The 21,150-nt window shown below is 36.5% G+C and overlaps 1 protein-coding gene across 1 annotated transcript in view; it reads right to left on the bottom strand.

Moving 5' to 3' along the window:
* Window positions 1-12,485: 12,485 nt before the first annotated feature.
* GHR (growth hormone receptor) overlaps window positions 12,486-21,150 on the bottom strand; it is a 316,033-nt gene continuing 307,368 nt past the window's right edge. The window contains exons 11-12 of the mRNA XM_032135754.2: window positions 16,189-16,258; window positions 12,486-15,861 (exon numbers count right to left, since the gene is read on the bottom strand). Of these exons, the coding sequence (XP_031991645.1) occupies window positions 14,890-15,861; window positions 16,189-16,258 (1,042 nt within the window). The 3' untranslated portion in view covers window positions 12,486-14,889. The remainder of the gene's footprint in view (window positions 15,862-16,188; window positions 16,259-21,150) is intronic.

Here is a 21,150-nt window from a genome sequence, read left to right as displayed (position 1 = left end):
TGGCTTTAAACAACATGAATTTATTTTCTCACACTTCTGGAGGCCAGATGTTTAAGATCAAGGTTCTAGTAGGGGTGGTTTCCACTGAGGCCTCTCTGGCTTATAGAGGTCTCATTGGAAACCTGAGACCTCTACAAGCCAGAGAGGGAAGAGAGACAGACACAGAGAGAGAGAGAGAGAGATCTTTGGTGTCTTTTCCTCTTCTTGTAAGGACACTTGTCCTATTGGATTAGAGCTCCACTCGTATAACCTAATTTAACCTTATCCCCCTTAAGGCACTATCTCCAAATATAGTCATATTGGAGGTTGAAGCTTCAACATATTAATTTTGAGGGGAAAGCAATTCAGTCCATAATAAACTCCAATTCCCTTCAATTTTCCTGGAGCACACACAAACAAGTAGTATGGCAAGTCACAGAGTATGTGCTTACTCAGTTCTATTAAATACTCCTAAGTTGCTCTCCAGAATGGCTGTTGCAAATATATTGCCCCCTAATTGAGGCAGGGGTATGAAGGCCTGGACATCTTAAGACAATTCAGGGTAATTCTGAAGGCCATTCCAGATCCAAAACCCCCTTGTGGGGTCAGTCAAGGCTTTCTTGAGTCTTCTCCTGACTTCTCCTTCTGCCCAATCCTGCTTCCTTCCCTTCCTGCCACAGATGTTGATCCTAAGGACATTCCCCAATAAATATTCTACATGATAAACTCTGCTCAGAGTCTGCTGTACGTTATTTTTAGACTTTAAAATGCAACCATTTTTATGTAATTAAATTATATTAACTTATTTGAATATCAATCTTAATAAATGGACACAATGCACTCATGGGGAGGCTACCTTATTCCGTTGAGCTATTGAAATGCTTGTTTTTAGGAAAATATATTCTGTTTTTCATTTTCTTCTGCTTTTTCTATTTTTGAAAAATTAGTTACATCTTCCCTGTAGATTTATAAAAAGAAATAAAATATTAATAAGCTAAAAAGTTCATTTTCTGACTCTAGTACTATATTTATTACAATTGAAATTTATTATTTATAATGAGTCATCTACAAGTCAATAAATTATATTTCTGATACTAATCTGAAAGGAAATAGTCCATTATTTTAAATTCAGTATGAATGCTAGTCAGAGACTAGTAGGATAATAAAACTCAGTACTATTAAATAAGTCACCTTTCATTTAAGCCCGTCTGAGCACCATTCAGAAATATATCTATTGGGATATAAGTCTTTGCCCCTGTGTGGGTGAGATTTTAGACAATCAACTTCTGGGGTTTTATAGCTGTGATAAGGCTATAACACCTGAGGTTATACAGGTGTTATAAGACTTGTATTTTGCCAGCATTATGAGATCAATAAAATTGATACAAATTCCAAATTATAAAATTAGCTACAAGACACAAACATTTACCATTCTTTTCTCCTTTTAACTGCTGATGTCATTTTTTTTTACTACTTTGCCTGTGTGCCTAGTTTGAAATATTTAGAAGATAGTGTTGTTCCTAACTTTTCTCTGGTTGTGTCTAGAATTCTCAAATATAATATAATAATCTGTGTGATTATATCCCTTCTATTTTCTTTCTGTTTTATTCTTTCTCTTCTGCTGTCCACTGTGTTGAGAGGATATGAATCACTATAAATGTTCTCCATAGAAATATTTTGAGTTGCATTGTATGAAGTGTCAGTGACAGCTCTGGAATAATATTTATCTTCATTTTTCTAAATGTACTTAATTTACTACTCTCACTATATGCCTTGGATATATCTTAGGCCTTCAAAGTGGTTTCCTATTCTAAGGCACACATAGCGGTTGTTTGTCTAGCCTTTCTTCTCTGGCAATGGCTTCTTCTTCCCATGGACAAGGCTGGGTAACAGCAATTACTTTGAACAGTGTGATTTTGCCCAGTCTCACTGCCGCAGCTAATTGGACCAGAGGTGCATAATTAACCCAAGATGGGTCAGTCAGCATCCCTGTTCCAAGACTACAAAAAAGAAAAAGTGATTATGTTTCAGACAGTTTGACGGTAACTTCGGAAGGGTTGGTGCTTGGGAGCTGTGGTGAGTGGAGCATTCTCCATGTGCTGTACACATGCCACATGTGTCATCATGTAATGTCATATACATGCAGAAAGAAATGGATGAGTGAGAAAGATTGATAGAAGCAAAAATAAATTCTATGTAGCTATAAGTCTTTGATTCTATTACCTTCTTGAGGTCTAGCCATCTCTCTGACTTTGAATTGTGTACAGGGCACTCTACTATAGCATTATCTGCTTCTGTTATTTGAAATTAAGAGTGACCTACTTAATATATTAGTTCTTTTGCTTGTTACAGTAATGAAATGTATGCCTTTAGGAATTCAACATCAGAATATATAAATGAATTGACCAAAAGAAATCATAAGCATGGTGAAGAATGTTAATCTACTTCTCTCAGGTTGTGAGAGATCAAGTGAATAAATATCAAGCATTTAGATTTGAATGAGGCTGTTAGTAATCTTTAGTAGTTATATTTTTAACTTTGTACCTAAAAATAAATGATACCACCGACCTCCCCCCAACCCTTTTTTTGAGACAGGGTCTCACTCATCACCTGGGCTGGAGTGCAGTGGTGTGATCTTAGCTCACTGCAACCTCCACCTCCCAGACTCAAGTGATCCTTCCACCTCAGCCTCCTAGGTGCACCACTGTGAGTGGCTAATTTGTGTATTTTTAATAGAGACCGAGTCTCACAGTGTTGTGCAGTCTGGTCTCAAACTCCTGGCCTCAAGTGATCCACCCACCTTGGCCTCCCAAAGTGCTGGGATTAGAGGCATGAGCCACTTGCCTGGTCTGATGCATATTTTTTTAAACATCCAAATAGCATTTATGTAATTTGATCATGTGTTAGTATGCAAAGTAAATTTCAGTAAGTTCTAAAAATTTGGTGCTCTTCTCAATTTTCTTTGCTCATGATGTCATACATTTAGATGCCAATAATGAAAATTTAACTTAAAATATCTCCAGTTACTTGGAACTTTAAGAAAAACAGTATAAATAATTATTCAACCACATAAGAATTCAAAAGTGAGATTATAGGTTGTACATGCATTATTGAAAAGTAGAACACTATGTATAAAAACACTGCATGTGGGACCACAGCCCATAGGCAAGCAAAGACTCTTTATTTTATTTTTAAACAAAAATGATTGAAAATGAGTCAACCAAGTATTCAGCTCAGGAAACATTTAAATCAAGAAGCTTGAAAAAGAGAAACAATATGAAGAGGAGGAGATAAATAGCAGCAAAGACAAATAATTTTATTAGGCAACAAAACAAAAAATTAGAATTTTTATTAAAGCCTAAAATGGAATTTCAAAATGAGCAGTAAAATAAACAAATGTCTGACAAGTTAAACTAAGAAAAAAGAGAAAGAACAAAATGCCTGTAGAATAAGTGAGAAAATGTACATAACTGCAGCTACATTTGATAACACTTATGATGAATTTGGAAATTTGGATGGAAGGAATGACTTTTCGAAAAGTATAAACAGTAACATTGACTCGAGGCAGTTGTAAATTTACTAGTTCAACAAAGTACAAGAAATCGAAAACTTTGTTAGCAATCTGCCCCCACAAATGTATTAGGTCAAGGTCTATCACAACTTTAAAGAAGTCCTTTGCTATTTAAATTATTCCAGAGAATAAAGTCAAATTTCTCTATTTTTATTTAAAGCATTATTTTAGTGGCAGACTAATTAAGATATAGCCTGTTCTGCTTAGAAAGGAATATGATGAAGGTATATATTTTCTTTAGTTTGTTCTTCCAGTTTTAATCAGAAGAAAGATTTAACATCTCATACAATGTTATAATGCCTATATGCAGACTTATACTTTTAAAAGATACAAATTAAAAAAAATTCAATTAACATAGGTTGGTAGTTGTTTTTGAAATTAATAATTCACTTAGAGATTACATATTTTTCTGTGCACATTCACATTTGATTATTGTTATTGACGGGATATTCACAACGTCTTCAGTTTCAGTCTGAATAAATTGAATAGTTTAATGTAGAAAATGTAGAGTTTAAATGGCGAAAGAATACAGAACTTGTAGTAAGGAGACATGAGGTCTAGTATCAGATATTCTAATTAGTGGAATGGCTCTAGGAAGTTAAGTTCTTTGTCTCAACCCTGAAATGGGTATAATAACTCTTTTTATTTTATTTTTTTTTGAGACAGAGTCTCGCTCTGTTGCCCAGGCTGGAGTGCAGTGGCACGATCTTGGCTCACTGCAACCTCTGCCTCCCAGGTTCAAGAGATTCTCCTGCCTCAGCCTCCTGAGTAGCTGGGACTACAGGTGCATGCCACCACGCCTGGCTAATTTTTTGTATTTTTAGTAGAGAAGGAGTTTCACCATGTTAGCCAGGATGGTCTCGATCTCCTGAACTCATGATCTGCCCACCTCAGCCTCCTAAAGTGCTGGGATTACAGGCATGAACCACCGTGCCTGGCCAGTATAATAACCCTTTTATCTAATTTATATGTAAATAGAAAATAAGCTTTATGTGAACACACTTGGATAAAGTTAGTAAACAAATACAAGTTAATAGTCATGTGTAAGGTGTTATATTCATTTTACCTTAATATTTGTTTATGATTTTAATAGTTTAATCAAAATAAAGACGATGTATTTTTAGGGTTATAAAACTCAGTGGTCACATAGGATGAATTAAAATATTAAAGCTAGTAACTGAAAAAAATTCTTATTCTATGTTGTCTTTTAATTACAATAAGAAATTAGAGTTGTAAAAATACAGGTAAAATATCATGAAAATATTCCTATTTACTGTACTTTGGAAGTTCGTGCCCAGAACAATGAATTCTCTGGCATCGATTACTGCTTCAGGTACTCAGAGATTCAAATTGTTCACACACTCTGTCAAACAGATCTGTCTGAGATGTGTCCATCATTCCATAGGCCAGATTAATTTTGTTATTCTTCTTGTCAGTGATTGCATCTAACTTCTCAAATATGTGTTCTTCAAAGATGAGATGACAAGTAGAGCACTCAAATCCTGTCATGTCCACCCAAACCATAAAAATTTAGATTATTTTTCAACCACATTTAGCTGAAAGTCACCAACTTTTCCTTTGATTTTATTTGTCACTATGTTGGTTTTGTAAGAGTTATAATTTCTTCTGAAATGCTTCTTGCAGACTAAATAGTGATGCAGAATATTTGGTAGGTGAATAACATACTGTGTAAATTAAGCTATACAAATTAACGTTATTTTTAACTAAAGAATTTAACTTTTGAAAGTTAATCAGGAAAGAAATACATTTCATTGCGTACTCCAATCTGCTAAAATTCAGCAGACATATCTTGATCAATACCTTTTGGCTGCACCACCAAACAACAACAACAACAACAACAACAACAACAACTGGCTGGATTTCATTTTCTAAACTGGTGGTCCAGTATCAGTAGCCCAACCTTGGTGAGTGGGCACTCCTTTTCACGTGTTGACCCTAGTAATCATTTGCTCTTCCAACATAAATCCCTTCTGTAAATATTCAAAGGGTCAATTCAGAATGTAATAAACTTAAAAGGAGCTGGGCATAGATGTCTGCTTAATATCCAAAGGAAATAAGAAAAATGAAGAAAAAAAAGAAAGTCTAGAATAAAAAAGAAACTTCTTCACTGAGGAAAAAGATTCTCATAGGTAATTTGGTTTGATGTCAACCCAACCTACTTTCTCTGAAAATGTTCTTTCTTATCACAGGGGCTGGTCTCAGCATTCTTCTTTGTGATATCTGACTCCCCCTGTCTACATCAACACAGTTGATTGGATGAACATGGAAACTTCATCTAAACTGAACTAAATCAATTCTCCTCCCTGAATATTTGAAAGAGGTATTTTTTTGGGCATCATCAATTATTCTTTTAGAGCAACTGAAAATGAAAGTTGATATCAACTGGGAAGCAGTATAGAGGCTGCTTTCTTCCAATTGCACTGAAAAGAAAAAATCAAGTTCTCAGTGGAGAGGGACTGGGGATAGGGAAGTGGGTGTGTGGGAAAGACAGAGAGAGAAAGAGACTAAAACCAATCAAGCCAAACAATAGAGTGAAATTTCTTCCAGCATTTTGGCAACTTTCTAATCTCTCATTTCAATTCATCATGAGGTTCCTGATTCCTCTTTTTGAATTTTTGTGAGACACTACCATAATTTTATAGATACATTCTCCTTTTTTCTTAAGCCAATTTTTGGTTTCTGTTACTTTAAACCAAGAGTTTTATCTACGACAAAGGACCAATGAGGTTAACTAAGAGAGAAGGAAGTAAAACACATATAGAGAGATCAAATAATAATTCATGTAGCCAAGAGTCCAAAAAAACAGTCCCAGGACAAATGTGTGTTAAGGGTCACATCTCCATGTTTTATATCACTTTGCATTATTCTTTAGCCTGGATGGGCTGAATGAAAACACAAGAGATGCATTTTTTGGAGGTCCAGAGATCTGGATTATGTCAAACTATCCCTTCCAAAGTGTAATACTTGCACATTAAACTGTGAGCACTAAAATACTTGATGGTATTTGGATTTTGGAGACAATATATATTACATTTGAACATGCTGCTCTAAAATATTTATTAGTAACCCATAAGACTGCTGGATTTAAGTGAGCCTAGAGTAAGAAAATGTGCTCTAGCAAGTCTAGGATACAATACAAGCTGCTCCGTCCATTGGGAGCACAGACACACTATGTCCATTGGGAGTATGACCCGTCAAATTCAACAACACTCGACATTTCTGTGGTAATTATTGCTTCTGTAAGGAGTTTCTGGATAGCCCCAATAAGGGAATCACACTGTAGACTCCTAGAGTTTTGGAGCAAACCATGTTCTCTTCAGCAGATAACTAGTCTTTTAGAAATAGTTATGGTTTGATATTGGACACTGGCAGAATCTGAATGCCTAACCATGGGACAGCAAGTGACCATACAATTAAGTTGCCAATCATGATCTATATGTTAATTAGCTAATCATTTTATAAGGGTGGGAGCGTGCAGCAATAATCCATCAACACATGGAAAGAGATTATGTTCCAAGAAATATGGAATACAAAAGGAATCTGCATGGACAGATAGTTCTGACTCCTACAATGGCTTCTCTTTCTACATTGCTTCCTGTTCCTGAGTCTGCATTCATGGCCTCATGGGCAGTTTCTTAAAATCAACTGACTTAGAAGGGAAAAATTCAGTCTGTTACAAATGGTTTTGCCTAACATGCTGACACCGGCTAAATTTATAATCAAATCAGGGGCATCCCAGAAAGATGAAGATGAAGAAAAATCCTTCCAATGGGCAGTAAGGTGAGTAGTACATTTGGTTGCCCCCTTTTTTTCACTTCCTACCACTCTTTTCTCAAGTGCCCCAGACAGATTATTTCCCACTTTGTACACAGCATATAGTGCTAATACTGACTTGTCACTATATCACAAGGATTTGACCTTGACTTAGGTGTAATCTTGAAGGCAGAGCCTATGTTGTACCCACATTCTCTTCGTCTAGAAGATCCTTGGTGCACGGTAGGTGCTTGGTAACTATTCTTCAAACCTCTTTATGGTATTAGCTCCTAGATGAATATGTGTGAACATGCTTGTCATTGGGATCAGGGAGGCATGACAGGAGGAATTATGGTTTAGTAATTAGGCTGGTTTTGGAGACAGAGGGAAAATCCTGCTTCTGCCTCTTACCAGAATGCTTTATACATCAAGAAACCTTCTGAAATTCAACTCAATGTCTATTTTTCAGTGATGAAGGAGGATAACACTTATCTTGTAGTGTCTCACCAATTATCTGGGATTAGATTTGAGGGGTGAGACAAACCCACCTTTGTGGAAGTGGGATAAGGTTTTTCTAAGGAAGTGAAATGATCACATTTTGATGGTTTGGAGAACGAAGAGTTCTCAGAGAGAAAGATGAGCCTGGGGATGGGAGGTGGGGAAGGCAGGGATTTGGGGTGTGTCTGTGAGAGGAATCCCTATTAAGGGTTGACTTTTTCATGGTTGTTTACATGGTCCTGTGGGTAAAAATGATATTTCCCCAGTCATATTTTAATTCTCTCCAGTTATTCACAGCCCATCTGCACAGCCTTGTTTGGAGGTGTTTGGGTGAATAAAAAGAACAAGGAGTATTGAGGAGTTTGGCTGACCTGGATGCACTGTATCACTGGTTTAGAGAAATCTGTGGTCCAGTTCTGCTCAGTGGCCAGCAGCACACTTGGAGCCAAGGGGAGAGCATGCAATGAAGTCTCCATGGCATTGTGGAAGACTCAGAAGCAGACATTTGGTAATCTCTGTTTATCCCAGATACGAATCTAGATAGTTGTCTCGAAGGCATGGAAAGATGATGCTTGTGTTATATAAAAATTAGCATTACTGAATATGAACTGCCTGCCTGGAGTGCTCAGCAATCAGCTGCCTTTTGTTGTCATTATGTGCATCCAATCTAGACACAATTATTATTCGAAGGTAGGATAGCACTAAATGTAGAGCACAAGCTCTAAAGCCAGAGTGCTTGTGTTTGCATTCTGGCTCTAAATTGATTAATTTTGTGACTTTGGTCAAGTTAGTTAAATGATCTATAACTCAGTTTCCACATCAGTAAACTGGGGAAAATAGGATTTACCTCATGAGATTCTCGTGAGGATAAATAAGTTCATTAATGTAAAGTGCTTAGAAGAGTGTCGGGCATATGGTAAGTGCTTAATAAATGTTACTTAAAAATGCTACCTAGCCATTATAAAAAATGTCAGCATTAGATGAAATTGTAAGGTTGTGTAGACTCAGTGGTTTCCTGGATCTGGTCTGTACAGTTATGAGAGCTGACTGTGCCATCTTTTCCTAACTTCATGTGGAGTGATGAGATAATAGCTTAAAATCAGCATATTTGTGTATTCACACCATTGAAATTGGCAAATGTTACAAATCTAGACCACTCCCCGCCGACTCCAGAACTGGTTGTTAGACATTTACTAGCTGGTTATGTTTATCAGAGAAGAATCTTTTGCCTTTGGCAGGTGATTCTTTGAGTTCTACCAAAGGATTCAAATAATTATTATTACCGAAGATTATTCAAAGATTAGTTATTATCTTTGAATAATAATTATTATAAAACAATTAACTTTCCATTTTCTTCAGACTGTGAATAGGATCCAAAGCTTTTCCCCCATCCAGTAATGTTATAGGTTGTGTTGTTTTGGGAACTCTGGACTAGTCAACCTGGGTTTTCATACTGACTTCATCACTCACTAGTTTATTAACTTTGGGACAATCTCTTAGTTTTTACGAGCCTCTTTTTCCCAACAAAATGTTAAGAATAATATCTGACAAGCCTACAACACAGATTTCTTAAGTTTAAATGAAATAATACCTTTGAAAGTACTTTATAAAGTCCTTATATGCAAGTTTTTTTTATAATATGGTACCATTAAAGGAAACAATAAAAATCTTTCCACTTTGAATTTTTGACTACAGTACCATTGTCAAAGCCAAAGTGAGTACAATTTCTTCATAAATTATTTTATCTTTATAGAAAATGCTGGTGACATCTCTTAATGCCCACAGAACAATTGTGTAAAGATTCTTTTCTAACAAGAGATCAACAAAATTGATTTCTGTATATTCCTACAAAGACTGCTTCCTGAGACTACTGTGAAAAAATCTATTATATTCCAAGTTTTTTTTTTTTTTAACTTAGCAGGCAGCATTAGGAGTGAGTTATTTTTGTTCAGATAATAACAGATAAATATTATTCTGCAGTTTCACAGCAACATATGTTCCTTCTTATGAGAAGTGATATAAGCATTTCTTGGTGTTATAAGCTCAGATTTCATAGAAAAATGGGTGTTCTAAATAAGAATCAGAATTTGTTAATATTGCCACATTCCATATGTCAATCATTCTTTGGACTGAAAAAGGGAAAAAGTTAAAATCTGTTTCAGCAAGCATATAAAAAGTCACTGTCATAGAGAAGATAATGAATGCTCTAAGACGTCCAGACTTTCAGAAAAATGTCATATCTGAGTTGAGTTGAGAAGAATCTGTGTTTATTTTAATCATGCAGCTCCTTTGCATTCAATTTTTAGGAAGTTTTATTGAGAGTAAAAATTTAATGACATCATATAAAGGTTTTGTTCAAATTCACATTCATCTGAAATTTAATATAACTTTATTTTGTGCCAGGTGTGTTACTCTCATACAGTTTTTCCTGTGTTAGTAATATAATACTGGGTATTTCTCATACTAATTAGGAAATAATGTGTTACATTTAAATGGATTTCTTTAAACTGTAGAAACTTTAAAATGTCAAAATGCACTATGACTCTCCCAGACAGGAGTGTAGTATGAGATGTTTTCCAAATTTATTTGACCACAAAATTATCCATCCAAGGGCATTTTGGAGATACGTATTCCCCAGCGTACATACTGGCAAATCTATACTAGCCGTTTGTTAGGTGAGCTAACAAAGTAATGTGATAAACACCATTAAACATGTTTCAGAAGAAAAGATCACTGATTGGATGGTGGGAATCAGAGGAGAGTTCATGAAGGAGGCATTAGAGCTGGGCCATGAAGGATGAAGGGAATCTTGACAGGCAGGGTTGGTAAGTGGGAGCTTTTCAGTTGAAGGAGGAGGCATGACCAAGAACATAGAGATGGGAAAGCACAAACTTTGTTCAAGAAATGGCAAGTGTCTTTTGCTACATATACAAGGGGATCTTCTTAGGCTCAACCAAACATTCCCCAGATTCACCATACTTGGTTCCAGTCTACTCAGAGGGATGTAGGACAGAAGGGATACAGCATCAGGCTTTCTGCTTTAGAGTCACAGTAATGATAACAGTGCATGAAGCAATCTAAACAGCTGTTTATATAGCTATCCAGAATCTCTTTTCCTTCCTCTCCTCCTACAACTGATAGCTCGGATTCAGGGAAGGTATTGGGCAGGTAAAGGAGTCTCCCAGGCTTAGAAGCTCTACGCCTCACTGGAGCCAGTTACTTTTGTTACAACTCCAGAAACATAGCTTCCAGAGTTTCTGTAGGGGAAATGCTTAATTACAAGAGTCACTACCCTCAAGTCCAAAGTATAACTTATCTCCAGGTGTTTATAGTTTCTCCCTATCCAGGTGTCATTTATCAGTCAGGGATCATTTAAACCATGAGCAATGTTTCCTGTGTAACATAGCTGACATCATATGCTCATTAGATTTCCACAGCAACAGAGTTTGAATGTTAACCAAACGTCAAATTCTTATTCAGACGCTGTGCCCTTAACACCTAGGTCTTAAATTCTAAACTCTCAAAGGAGACTGGGGCAAATTATGTGGGATCTTGGATTCCAAACTAAAAAGTTTAGATTTAAGTAACTTCTGGTTTTTCTGGTCACTATTTCTTACCCTAAAACAAGCACATAACAAGACATATTTTGGTATAAAAATATGTAAATATGTAAATATTATAGCACTTGAATAAAGTGTTAGTAGAAACTTTGAGAAATTGAAATGCTGAAAGATGTGTGTAGCCATTTTCGACACACCATTAATCTTCTGAAATAGAATTATGTTATTTCAATCCATGGAAGTAGGCAGGCTTTCTTTTCCCTGTACTCCTCATACCTTAAAGCATGTATATGAAGAAGCCCTGAGGCTTCACTCCATGGTTCTTTCAGGTAATGGCTGCTCACAGGGCAGAAGGCAGCAGGTGAAGACATTTTTGTTTTAATATAACACTTGAGTATTATAAAAAGTTGTGGCACTTTGCATTCAACTTGCTGAAGCAATACCTCATTGTTTAGTAGGTTTATCAATGTCATCACCAGCTTCCTACATCTCAGAATCCAGTGTCTGCTCAGGAGCCTAGGGTTCAGTAGCTGCCTCACCTGCATCCTGCCTGCTGCTGTAGGAATCTATGCTTCATGGCTCTCTCAGGCTCCTACACAACCTACCTAATCAGCCTTCCTCCCAAGCCTGACTTATTAGCTGATTCCCATGATAACAAGCAGCTAGTCCAATAAACTGACTTAGGCCAATGGGTGAATGGCAGAGGAAGAGCTGCTTTCCTTCCTTCCAGACAACATGCTCAAGCTGGAAAGGTAAAGATAATGTTCACATATCACTCTCCCTCATCCCACACGGATGTCATTTATTTTCCACGATGCATCAAATACACGGCTCTATGAACCTTTGCCCATGGGGAGTCACAGCCTAAGGGGAGGGCCAAGCCAATGGGATATTTCTGAGTTGGGCTTTTGTCTCCTCAAAAAATAAAGGAAGGGGGATATGTTTCCCTCTCTATATCCCAGAGCACATAAAAATCTCCATACCCAATGCTGATGTATTTGATCCAGTGGTGCTAAGCTGTCCTTACAATGATAATCCACAGTATACAGAGTGGTTTAGATCATTTTTATGTTGGTGTTTGATAACAGAAGCACACTATCAGGAATCCAAGAAAATAAATTTATTAAACTTTGAAGGAAAAAATCCACAGACATAAAGAGAGTTAAATATAAACTGCCAGACACAACTAGTCATACTAGTGAATAATGGCTTGTGCGGCCACCAAAGTACCAAAATGACATTCTGAGGCTGACTGAGGTATTTAGCTATTTTTGGCTATAGAAGTGTTGTCAGGCTGTTGTGAAATAGTAAGATAGTCTTCCAAACACACAGCTTTGAATTGAATTAGGTTCTACACTGATGATATTTTATATGAAACTAAATTATGTAGCTCTTGGAGAAAACCATAGCAGCAAAGTAGCAGAAAATCTATTAAACGTCTATTACAAATAACATGTTGAACTTTAAACACTCAATTCTAGCTTTTCATAGTCCTTCCTGCAAGAAAGAGAATTTAAAATTATCAGTCATTAAGCTTGCTTCCTAAAAAAGGTCTGCGATAAATGGGAAATACTATTTAAAGCTAACTTCAAAGTTTTAAGCTTTTTTAAAAAATGAGAAGTATTCTTCACTGAGATGAGATTCTTCTTTTTCATAAACCTTTTCAGGAGATATCCCAATGCTCTTAAGAATGATGTTTAGGGCCGGGCGCGGTGGCTCACACCTGTAATCCCAGCACTTTGGGAGGCCTAGTCGGGCGGATCACGAGGTCAGGAGATTGAGACCATCCTGGCCAACATGGTGAAACCCCGTCTCTGCTAAAATACAAAAAAATTAGCCTGGCGTGGTAGTGCGTGTCTGTAGTCCCAGCTACTCAGGAGGCTGAGGCAGGGGAATCGCTTGAACCTGTAGGAGGTGGAGATTGCAGTGAGCCAAGATCGCGCCACTGCACTCTAGCCTGGCGACAGAGCGAGACTCCGTCTCAACAACAACAACAACAACAAAAATGAATGATGTTTAGGATATTAAGGGATTGCAAAATAATTTCTAAATTACTGAGGTCCCTTCTTTTTCTTCTGAATGCTTGCTTTGAGGCCAGTCCACTCAGAGAGGAAGTAAAAAATGATGAAACTTCTTCTTTTGCTATTTTAAATAAATCCTATAAAAGATTTAGTGAGAAAGAAAGTTTCTTTTAGTGGTTTAAATAATTTTCAGTTATCTGTGGGGACTGAAAACATTGTTTCTTCTGTCTATGTTCTGTTCATTACCATGAAAAATGAGTATGTGTCTGGTTATAGGCTGTGAAACAAAAACCTATTTCTTGAACTCTTTGTTTCATTACCCAGTTAATTTCGTATGATTTGCTTCAACTTACAAAATGCTTCTTGTACCTTATTCCTTTCCTGGATAATTATGTAGCAAAACCAAGTTGGGTGTAAACAGATTCCGCTGCAGAGGCTATAGATCTTATCTCTCACCACCTGCACACACTAAAAAACTCACTCCGCGTGCAACTGCAGCACTTAATCATCTTGGTCAGTATGAACAAGCTATGATTTCTACTTCTCTTAGCATGTATTATTTTTTGGCATGAACCAAGATTTGGTGAAGAAAGGTTTTCTTTTTTTGCTTTTATTTCTTTTGGTGCCCGGTAAGTTGATCTGTGCAAACGCTTTAAAGTTTTCTAAATTAACAAATATTTGTTTAAAAATTCAGATAAAACAATTATGTTCCAATAATGCAGATTGCTACAATCATCTTAGAATTGTTGAAGGAGTCTGGGGAGGTATAAAAGGGCTTTGTAAAAAACTAGTTTGCTTTTCTTTAGGTGCATTGGCCAAAACATTAAACCAGCTTTAGACTGTAGTTGCTACACTCCTTAGAGGGGTCATACCAACTGCAGTACACAGTGTGTAGTGTAATATAAAATAGCCATGCTTGAAGTCTAAATTATTAAAAATATCTTTATCAATTTTAAGTCAAAATAAATGTTTTACATATCCAAACTATTTTTGCCTTCTTGCTTAGAGTTTAAATTTCTCGCCTCTAGTTTTAATTTAATTTTTTAAATAAAAAAGTTTTTTATTTAAGAAACAACAAAAAATTAGCCTGTGCTATGGTTTGCATTCAATTTTCCTGAACAGCAAAAGCCACCTGATTTTTTCGCTTTTTCAAAAAGCGTGATTTACTATACATTAAAAACATAGCCATTCAATTCTTAGTATCAAAAATTAACACCCACAATAATAAGACAATCACTGCTACTAAACAGTCTGACACAATTCTTTAAAATATTTACATTGCACAATAGGAATATCTATCTGATTAAGCATTCTTCTTATTTTTTTAACACCATATTTCAACATTTTGGGAAAAGGCATTTTAGAATCCATACCCCATTCTGTCACTCCCCCAAGAAAGGTTTAAACATTGTTTTGGTTTAAACGTTATTGCCCCCAGTCAATTCTTTGCTATTAAATACGTAGCTCTTGGGAAATCAAAGAAAGGCTAAGGCATGATTTTGTTCAGTTGGTCTGTGCTCACATAGCCACATGATGAGAGAAACTCTTTGTCAGGCAAGGGCAAGGCAGTCGCATTGAGTATGAGGCCCTGTGGGGACTGTACTATATGAATGGAGGTATAGTCTGGGACAGGCATCTCAGAACCTGGAACATGTTCTGCTGTCCCAGGCCTCCCAGCAGTAGTGGTAAGGCTTTCTGTGGTGATGTAAATGTCCTCTTGGTTAAAGCTTGGTTCTACGTGTGATTCAACCTTCATGTGAGGAGCCACAGGGATGCACTTTTTGACATCTGCCTCACAGAAGTAGGCATTGTCCATAATGAAGTTTTCTTGGCAGAGTGAGACCATTTCCAGGTGCATGTCACACTGGGACATCCCTGCCTTATTCTTTTGGCCCGGGGAAAGGACCACACTACCTGCTGGTGTAATGTCGCTCACCTGGGCATAAAAGTCGATGTTTGCCAGTGAACTTGGATTGCTTAGCTGAATATGGGCAGCTTGATGAGTTGACTCAGCTCCTTCAGTAGGAAGTGGTTGTGGTTTGTTTTTCTCTGCTTGGTTAACACTGGGCTGCTGAGTAGCAGGGCAAGCATCATGATAAGGTGAGTTATTTTGATTCTTCTGGTCAAGGCACAAGAGATCTGCTTCCCCTTTTAACCTCTGTGGCTGAGCAACCTCTGAGGTACCCTCATGTATGTCATTGGCATTGAAATCAGTCTCCAGAATGTCAGGTTCACAACAGCTGGTACGTCCAGAGTCGCCATCCTTCACCCCTAGGTTACTATGTGATTTCTCATGGTCACTGCTTAGAAGTCTGTCTGTGTCTGATCCCTCAGTCTTTTCATCTGGCTCATCAATATCTAGCTCAATAAATTCAACCCAAGAGTCATCACTGTGGAATTCGGGTTTATAGCTATCATGAATGGCTAAGATTGTGTTCACCTCTTCTAATTTTCCTTCCTAGAAAATAGAAAGAAAATGAAGATCTATGAAAAGAAACTCATAATAATTAAATGAATTAGCAAATAATGTTCAGAGATTATGGTTACAATAAGAACAACAGTAAGAAAACATATAACAAAACATAAATTAGTGTGTAACTTTTTAAATACACACGACATTTTCTTATTTTTAAGTGATAGAATATTAAAAAAAATTTTCTCCAGGAGACAAGATACAAGAAAATTGAATGTGATATACATAGCTCACAGAAAACCTTCAACATATGACAGGAGTCTTCAGGTGTTTACTAGTACTAGCTACAATTTAGATAAAGTTATTAGTTACCTTGAGGAGATCTGGATCGATTCCTTTAATCTTTGGAACTGGAACTGGGGGCAGAATCAGCATTTTAATCCTTGAAAACATATAAAATTTTGGTTTTGACATCTTAAAAGCTACATATTCTCAATTATAGCAAAAGATAGAAATAAAATATTGGCAATACTATTACTTTTTCCAAATATTCTGGTACTTTATATAATTGGAATAGGAGAAACAGAAGAAAATATTAGACAGTAAATGAGAAAGAAAAACTGTAGAAGGAAAAAAAAGAACAACTAAAAAACCCAAAAAGCCTCATCTGAAGTCTATTAAAAGAAAATGTTGTTTTCCCGCAATCCTTTTTTTCTTAATGCTTTTTATTTTCAGCTAGATTTAGTATTTGAAAGAAAGAAATTTAATTTCACCTGAAGCTGATTTCCATTTCAGCTATAAGGCAATTCTAGTGTACATCTCATGAGTAATTTGTACAGAAAAGAAAGAAAGAAAAAAGAGTCAATCCACATGGAGCCAGGATTACTTGTACCCTTGACAAAGGGTAGACTTGGGTAGGTTAGCCATATCGTTCATATTAATTATGAAATTATCTAACATGATCTTATTAACCAGGGTTTTACTACAGGATTCATTTCAGATGGGACAGACTATAATTTGAACTATCTCTAACTAATCAGTATGGGTTTATATATACAATTCTAGGATGCATTTACATTTTTTGTTCCAAATCTTTAAATTATTTTTTGGTCATAAAAATGAATAAATCATATCTATTTTGTACAATTAATAGTGTAATTGGAGTTTATGGTGTTTTTAATTTTTTTTAAACTTTTTGAGACAGGGTCTTACTTTATTGCCCACATTGGAGTCCAGTGGTGCAAGCATAATTCACTGCAGCCTCAAACTCCTGGGCCAAGCGATATTCTTGCCTCAGCCTCCTAAGTAGCTAGGACTACAGGATGTGCTAATTTTTGTTGTTTCATTTTTTGTAATGGAGTCTTGCTCTAGTCATTGCCTGAGCTGTCTGGAACTCCTGGCCTCAGGGCAATCCTCCCGCCCCATCCTCCCAAAGTGCTGGATTTATATGCTATAAGCCATTGTATCTGGCCTGGAGTTTATTTTTTAAAATCAAATTATAGCACTGGAAAAAGGCTCAGAGATTATTCCAAAGAATTCATTTAATTTTTAAAAAAACTCCTGACTATTCAGAGATGAAGCTGTCATGAAGAGGTGGTAACTGGATTTTTGGATATCAGTTGCTATTCCACTCAGTGTGAATGGTCAGTCTAGTCCATTTCGTAAGGAATACATTTTCTCAGTATTTCCACTGGCTATTTTACCCAATCCAAGGAATAAGCAAAATTCCACTTTATAAATTGCATTAAGTAGCCTCTACTACTCAGTGGGGCAAATGTTAAAGCAAATTGTTACTGATGAATTACAGATCTAGAAATAAGCAATACAAATTATTAATAATAACTACTATCATTTTTTAGTGCTTCTGATAAATCAGACACTGTGGGATATACTTTGCACTAAACTATGAGTCACTAAATTAAGGTCTGTGGGCCAAATCTGGCCTGTCACCTATTTGTGTAGATAAAGTTTTATGAGAACACAAGCATCTTCATTCATCTCCGTATTGTTTATGGCCACTTTCATGCCACAGTGGCAGAGTTGAGTAGCTGTGATAGAGACTGTATGGCTTGAAAAGCCTAAAAATGTACTCTGACTCTATGAAATAAGTTTGTGACCCCTGCACTAAACATTTCACTTAATCCTTATGACTCCCAGGGAGGCAGATGATATATCTGTGCAAAAACTTGGAAAATTAAGGAACATGTTCAAATCATGCATTCATAGTTGGCACAGTTGGGGCTCAAACCCAGAGAACCTGACTCCAAACCAAAACCCAGGTTCTTTGCGTCATGCTGCTGTTTCGCTGTTTTTTTTTGATTCTGCATCTCGAAATCGATATTTCCAATTCTCAAAAACATAAAAAGGTGGAACATAACTCTAATTACAGGAAGCAAAGGTTTCCAAATGGCTGATGTTTGACTTTGTGACGTGTGCTTTTCCTTTTTGAATAGGATGATGCATAAAGGCATGTGCTAGTGGTTTTCTAGGGGTTGTAGTGACCTTATGCCACAGTGGCAGACCGTAAATCTAAGGGGCCCGAGCAGGTCATGCAGATGAATAAAGCAAGCCAGTTGCAAAGTCATTAGGAGGAATGAGGATGGTGGCAAATTAAAGAATGTGAGCCAATCCCAAATAGGACAGCTGGTTGTCTGCTGCAGCATATGCTACCTTGTTCAGTTTCACTACATTTTTCATTTTTTAAAAGATAATCCCCAAATCTGGATTTTTGTGTGAAAATTCTCTATTTTACAAACACTTTGTAGGAAAATCTTCACTCTGAAATCAAAACTAATTAAAATAAAATAACAAAATATGAATCTGTAGGCTGAATTTGACTACTGGTTTGGAAGTTCTATTTTAGGCTGATTCAGTTATTTCTTTCCTCAATTGGTAACAGCTCAAAGGCTGGGAGGGTTGTGTGGTAGGAACCAGTATAATAATAGCCTGACTTGAAACTATGTTTGTGATGTTGTATCAGATACAAATAAAATTATAAATTTTGCTAGAGTTGACTCAATTAACTGGATTAAAGCAGAGTGAAGTGGGTTGGATAATGAATTGTGGACTCAGAAAATTTCAAAGGCATGTAGGACCTGATGCCACTTTACAGCCCTACAGTTCTAGGAAAAATCTCATTCTTTGCAGTATCAATTTAATTGTTGGAACTACATGTTCTGTCCATACTTGCTGACAAATACTTGCTACTATTTCCCACCTTTCAGCAGAACATGCAAATTTAGACAATGATAAGGGTTTTTAATGTGCAAATGAAAAAAAGTTAATTCTTTCCTACAGAAAATTCAATTTAGTGCAGGAAATTTGGGAGAGCAATAAAGATTTCAAATCAATTGTAGAATTTGGTGATTTTGACTAAACATTGTAGTTAAGAATTTCATTATTTATAAACAGCACTGTATTAGAAGTAATATGTTTTCTTGGAAATCCTACTTTTTGAGAGGATAATTTTTTCTTCCTAATATTGTTAACTAATATAACTAAACAACATAACAAATTGACTTGCCCTTCACAATGGCTAGAAATTCACAGCTAACACCAAGAGCTAATTACTTTACATACCTCGTGAGTTTATCTACTGAAGTTATGTATAAATTTTCCCACCAAATATATAGATTAATAAACTGAAATTAATCAACAGAATAATTTGGCTCTTTTGTTGTTGGCATTACTTAAATACACAAATTAAAATTCTAAAAATGTATTTATTTATTTTCCTGAAACAACAGAAAATTGTGTTGTGATTTATGATAGCTGCTTTTTTGGAAAACAGGAATGTTGCCAGAAAGTTAGGTGCAAAATGGAATTCAGAATGAATTTTACTTTCCAATTGGTTTATATTATAAAATTGGACATGAAGCACTACTGAAAGTAACCCTTTCTGCATTCAGTTAGACCTTTAGCATGCTTGACACTCTGGAAATCTAGCGTCACAATAATTATTCTTCCTAATAAAATTCTATTTTGAAGTTTACAAGTGCTATACTACCTTAAAAAACAAATTAAAATCTTTTAAAATATATTAACATAGATCTCATTTTGATTTATAGATGCCTCTTGGCTTCAGCTGGAGAACCTATTTTCAATTCTAGGTAAGGGGACCAACTGTCTTGGTTACCTGGAACTGAGGGATTTCCTGGCACACAGGACTTGCATTGCTAAAAGCCAGGAGAGTTCTAGGCAACCTGGGAGTGTTAGTCACCTTAATTCTAGGAGAAGCAGCAAGATTAACCATTGGGACTTAAAAAATACCTTAAATGGGGCCAGGCGCGGTAGCTCACGCCTGTAATCCCAGAGCTTTGGGAGGCTGAGGCAGGCGGATCACCTGAGGTCAGGAGTTCGAGACCAGTCTGACCAACATGGTGAAACTGTATCTAAAAATACAAAACTAGCTGGGCTTAGTGGCGCATGCCTGTAATCCCAGCTACTCTGGAGGCTGAGGCAGGAAAATCGCTTGAACCTGGGAGGCGGAGGTTGCAGTGAGCTGAGATTGAGCTACTGCACTCTCCAGACCCCAGCCTGGGTGACAGAGCAAGACTCTGTCTCAAAACAAAACAAAACAAAACAAACAAAGAAAAACAACAACAAACAAACAAAAAAACTTTAAATGGAAGACACTGGCAATCAGTACCAATCATTTTTGCCATATTTTGTTAAAAATAATTTCCTGTAGTGTGTAGTGAGTTTCTATCAGGAAGAAAAACAGAATAATATAAATAATATATATCATAGCTCAAGGAAAATTTAAAGATTATATAACCCATGCCCTCTTATTAACCACAAGAATATGGAGGCCAAGAGAGATTAAGGGACTCAAACAAGGTCAAACAGCAATGGCAAAATGATAACCGGAACTCAAGACCTTTGAGTCCAAGAGAAAGTGGAATGGAATCTCTTTACACTTTTAAAGACTTTTAGATTTATAAATGCAGGTGAAACACAAAATCATAAATATCCAAATAATTTAAATTAAACCTGAATTTACTTGAAATCACCATCACATGAAGTCTAAAAAAAGTTTTATTAGACTTAATTATCTACCTGGGTAGTTTGCCACTTAAATTTGTCTGTATATTGAGATCAGGAGGTCAAGACCAGCCTGGCCAACGTGACGAAACCCTGTCTCTACTAAAACAACAGAAAAATTAGCCGGGCGTGGTGGTGAGTGCCTGTAATCCCAGCTACTCGGGAGGCTGAGGCAGGAGAATCACTTGAACATGGGGGGCGGCGGTTGAAGTGAGCCAAGATTGCGCCATTGTACTCCAGCATGGGCAACAGAGTGAGACTCCGTCTCAAGGAAAAAAAAAATTGTCTGTA

Source organism: Hylobates moloch, unplaced genomic scaffold (assembly GCF_009828535.3).
Source record: "Hylobates moloch isolate HMO894 unplaced genomic scaffold, HMol_V3 SCAFFOLD_17, whole genome shotgun sequence".
Taxonomy (NCBI): domain Eukaryota; kingdom Metazoa; phylum Chordata; class Mammalia; order Primates; family Hylobatidae; genus Hylobates; species Hylobates moloch.
This window is presented reverse-complemented; position numbering and strand designations above follow the sequence as displayed.